General features: G+C 37.2%; 1 protein-coding gene across 1 annotated transcript; it reads left to right on the top strand.

The window, feature by feature from the left end:
* Nucleotides 381–4,737, top strand: SPIN4 (spindlin family member 4). The gene has a single exon (XM_021080353.1). The coding sequence runs from the start codon at nt 1,102–1,104 to the stop codon at nt 1,849–1,851; it is 750 nt and encodes a 249-aa protein (XP_020936012.1). The 5' UTR covers nt 381–1,101; the 3' UTR covers nt 1,852–4,737.

Genomic DNA, 5,079 nt, shown 5'->3' with positions numbered 1-5,079 from the left:
CACTGAACTTCAGAAAATCTTCACAGTGTCAGTACATGTATTTTACATCCAGAAAAAAATATGTATATATATATTTTAAATCAATGGACATGATCAGATATAAAATATAAAGGAGAGTTTGGATCAAGATGGTGGGTTATACACTGCTTTTACTTACCATGTCTCATAATCCTTAAACTGAAAAAAAAATAATTTGTACGTACAAACTCCGTGTATATATATATATATATATATATATATATATATATATATATATGGGTGTGTTGAATATTATTTTTTTAAAAGGCTTTGGGAGGAATTCCTGGAAGATAGAAAGCAGATGGAGAGGCTGTGAAGGAGCCTGGCGGGCGACAGGCGGCCAGAGAGAAGGAGGAGGGGAGCCGGCCAAGCTGGCTTGGGTTTGAGGGAAGCGGGGGAGGAGGGGAGGAGAGGGGCGTGAGGAAATGAAGGAGTGAACGTCTTTGTGGACAGAACGCAGAGTGCACACTAACCCGCCCAGCTGCTTGGCTGAGCGGAAGGCAGAATGGCGGGGGCGGGGCCGAGGCTCTGGCGGGTTTTGAGGAGTCGGGTTCCCAAAGCGGCAAAAACCCTGGCGCCAGAGCTAGGCCGAGCAGAGCAACATTGCGAAGCCGAGGCCCCGCGGAATCCTTACAGACCCGCCTCTGCCTGCGGCTTTGGCGCTGCAGCAATCCCTTTTATCCCTTTCCCGTCGTCTCCTTCTCCGTCGCAGTTCTGCAGCCACAGCACGATTGAAAACAGCTAAGTGGTCAATTCCGGGACCTGGGGTTGGGAGTCCGGGCGGGTGCAAGGCGGCGGGCAGTACACGCGAGCCCGCCATCTCCTGTGGCAACTGCCACAAGCTGCAGATACCTCTCTCAGGCGGGAGAGAAAAATACTGTCAAGAGGCCCCCGCCGTCCTAGTGCCCACGGAGTTCGAGCGTTTCTGCCAAGCCTTGGTGAGAGCCTTGCCTTTGAGAAAGAGAGGAGAACAGACGGGAACTCGGAGATCACGAAAAAAAGATCGCATATTGGATAGTGTTGACGTTTTGCAGCTAAATCTAGCAAGTGGCCACGTTGCAGAGCCTCATTAAACCCGGAGCCATGTCTCCCCCAACTGTGCCTCCCATGGGCGTAGATGGTGTGTCCGCCTACCTGATGAAGAAAAGGCACACCCACAGGAAGCAGCGGCGCAAGCCCGCTTTCCTCACCGGTCGGAACATCGTGGGCTGCCGCATTCAACACGGCTGGAAGGAAGGCAATGAGCCTGTGGAACAGTGGAAGGGCACCGTGCTGGAGCAGGTTTCCGTGAAGCCCACTCTCTACATCATCAAATATGATGGTAAAGATAGTGTGTATGGATTAGAACTGCACCGAGATAAAAGAGTTTTAGCGCTAGAGATCCTTCCTGAGAGAGTGCCAACTCCTCGCATTGACTCACGTCTGGCAGATTCCCTAATTGGCAAGGCTGTGGGCCACGTGTTTGAGGGTGAGCACGGTACGAAAGATGAATGGAAGGGCATGGTCCTGGCGCGAGCCCCCGTGATGGACACTTGGTTTTACATCACCTATGAGAAAGATCCAGTCCTTTATATGTACACGCTGCTGGATGACTACAAAGATGGTGACCTGCGCATCATTCCAGATTCCAGCTACTATTTTCCTGCAGCAGAACGGGAACCTGGGGAAGCTGTCGACAGCCTCGTGGGCAAGCAGGTGGAGCACGCCAAAGATGATGGGTCCAAGAGAACTGGCATTTTCATCCATCAAGTGGTGGCCAAACCATCTGTCTACTTCATTAAGTTTGATGACGATATTCACATTTACGTCTACGGTTTGGTGAAAAGCTCCTAATTCATTGTGCTCTTGCAAAACTTGTGGAACTATTAAATGTAAAATATGTCGTGTGAACTTTTGAGAACAGTTTTGGTGTCAGAGATTAAAGAACCTATTATTACTTATTGTGCCTCCAGATCTTGCATTGACTAGTTCCACAGTTTTGCCCCAAGTATACGTTGGTACTTTATTAGTACTTTTGTTATTGCCTTGTTTTGTAGTCAAAATTTTAAATCGGGTGCTAATAGAAAATTGAAAAGCGCTCACAAACTTTGGAGCAATGAAAAACTAAAGAAAAATGTACACACACTATATCCTCCTCCTCATTTCCTTTCCTTACCATTTTTTTTTCTCCCCAGGTAACAAGTGTAAGAACATAATGTATATCCTTCCATGATTTCCCTATCCTCTTAAAGTTTGTTTCAGTCTTTTCTGTAGAAATGGCAAGTCATATTTCTCTGTAATTTCTTTTCTCACTTGACATAGCCTACTGATCAATAGCTACAGATATGTTTCCCTCTGGAATTTAGTTTTGTAAATGGTATAAAATAGAGGGCCAACTATACATTTTATTTGCATTTGGATACCTGATTGTGCCATCACATTTATTCAATAAATCACCCATTTCTCCTCTCCCTCTATCTCTCCTTCTCGTCCTCCCTTCTTCTAACAGCTGCATACACAGTACATATTTATGTACCAAAAAGGTACCATATATGTATCATTCCATTATTGATGGTCTTTATTTTTTTCATCATGGCACTGCTACAATACATACTGGTGCTGTTATTTCTATAGGGTAGCTTCCAGAAATGGGATGCTTAGTAGGTCTGTATTTAATTTTAAAAGATACTACAAAATTATCATCTAAAATAAAAACACTCATTTTCCAGCATCCTCTCCAGCACTCTTTAATGTTTACAAATATGAATGGTGAAAAATTACATAGTATTGTTTCTTTAACTGACAAACTCAATGATTTTGTTTGTTTGTTTGTTTTATTATTTAGATTTTTATCTTTCATGATTTGCCATTGCCTGTACTTTGCTCAATTATCTATTGAGTTTTTGATCTTTTCCTTATAAGTTTGTGGGAATTGTAACTGTATATACTATGTGGTGCATATTAATCAGTTGTAGCCCATATGCATTGTGATTTTCTCCATTCTATCATTAATCTTGACTTTATTGATGATATATTTTACTTTACAGGTTTTTAAAAATTTTTAAATAGACTTCTATTTCCTTTTCAGTTTTTTGGCTTCCTGTCTTTTTCAGCTGAATGCCCCCACCCCGAGTCATACAAATATTTGCCTATATTTTTTCTAAACATTTTTATTAATTTTAAGCTTTAACTGTTTGACCCATCAGGAGGGATTAATTTTTTAATTTTTTATTATACTTTATTTACAATGTTCTGTCAATTTCTGCTATACAGCAAAATCCAACTATACATTTTGTTCATATTGGATACCTGATTATGCTATCACATTTATTAAAGCACCCTTTTTCAAGTTCCTGAACCAGTATCACATTATTTTAATTGTACTGGCTTGACCATAAATTTTGGACTCTGGTAAAGCAAGTTCCTTCTCATTAGTTTTATTTTTTTCTTTTCTTCTTTTATAAAACTCATCCTAGACATTTATTCTTTCATATTAAAATTGGAAGCATTCCTTCAATGTTTAAAATATTGTGATGTCTTAGAATTATATTAAATTTCTACATTTTTACTTAGATTATTTTAATATTAACATTAATCATTAATACTCAAGAATTTTGATACATTGTTACAATCTTTTGGTTTTGTTTTTATAATGTTCCTTATATAAGTCTATAGCATCTGATTAAATTTATTTCTAAGTATTTTTACCGTTTTTGTCACATTTTGACATTTTAAATTGGGTATTTTTTCCTCCTCATTCATATTTTTGGCAATATAGAAAAACTACAGGGTTTTTTCCCTTCTATTTTCAGCTTACTAAATCCTCTGAATTACACTGAGTTTCTAAAATAGAATGTTTTGGACTTTCTAGCTATACAGTCATCTCACCCAAAAATATAGATAATTTTATCTCTTATAATGTTTATATTAATTGTGATTACATGAACTGGGTTCTCCAAAACTATATTGAATAATGATTATGACAGACATGCCTGTCTGGTTCTTAATTTTCATGGAATTGTCTTTAGTATTCCCTATTAATATGATATTTTCTCTTGGTTATTGATAAATAGTCACTAACCTTTAACATGTTTAGGGAGTTTTCTTCTATTCCTGTTTTACATAACATCATTACTAAAAGTGGCTCCTGAATTTTATCATATATCTTCTCATGATAAAATATTATGATTCTTTTCCTTTAATTTGTTGACATAATGAATTTGATGCTGAACCAGACTTGTGTTTCAGGAATAAATCCTACTTTGTCATGGTATAATAATCATTTGATATTAGTTACCAATATTTTATTTTGTATTATTACATTTATATTACAAAGTGAAATTGTATTTTTAAAGTTTTGTTATTAAAATTGTACTATCTTTAAAAAATGAATTGTTGAATTTTTCAATCATTTTACGTATTTTAGAATAGTTTAAATAGCATTAGAATTGTTTGTTCTTTAAAAATTAGCTAGTAATGAGGTGTAAAAATAGTCCATTCCTGGAGACAATTTTGTTGATAGATCTTTAGTCAGCTTTCTTATCTCTTCAATGCTAATTGCTTTATTCAAGCTTTCCAGTAAAAAATAATGTATATTCTCTGTGAAATACAAAGTTTAAAGTTTTTATTACCAAGCTTCTTGATTGTATTACTCAGATACTTTATGTCCTTGTGTGTTGCAATGCATATGTCCTAGATATGTTCAATTCTTAAAACATTATAATAAAATCATCTTCCATAACTATTTAAATTCTCTTTATACCTTATTTATTTTGAAAAATTAAAGCATGATATGGAAAGCATGAATGATAAAACAAACATCTGCTTACATTTACTCAAAATTACCAAATGTCAACCTTTTTGGCATATTTGCAAAACATGTTTCCTTCCTCTGCAGAGGCAGATATATCATTAATTTAGTGGGAATCTTGCCTATGTTTTATTTTTTTATTTTTAAAGTTTTTTATTTTTACTTTTTTGTCTTTTTAGGGACACTCCTGTGGTGTATGGAGGTTGCCAGGCTAGGGGTCAATTCGGAGCCCCAGCTGCCAGCCTATGCCACAGCCACACAAGATCCGAGCT

This window comes from Sus scrofa, chromosome X, assembly GCF_000003025.6.
Source record: "Sus scrofa isolate TJ Tabasco breed Duroc chromosome X, Sscrofa11.1, whole genome shotgun sequence".
Classification (NCBI taxonomy): domain Eukaryota; kingdom Metazoa; phylum Chordata; class Mammalia; order Artiodactyla; family Suidae; genus Sus; species Sus scrofa.
This window is presented reverse-complemented; position numbering and strand designations above follow the sequence as displayed.

Excerpts from the sequence above, each read along its gene's own strand:
- SPIN4 (XM_021080353.1), top strand. The coding sequence starts at position 1,102 with ATGTCTCCCCCAACTGTGCCTCCCATGGGCGTAGATGGTGTGTCCGCC.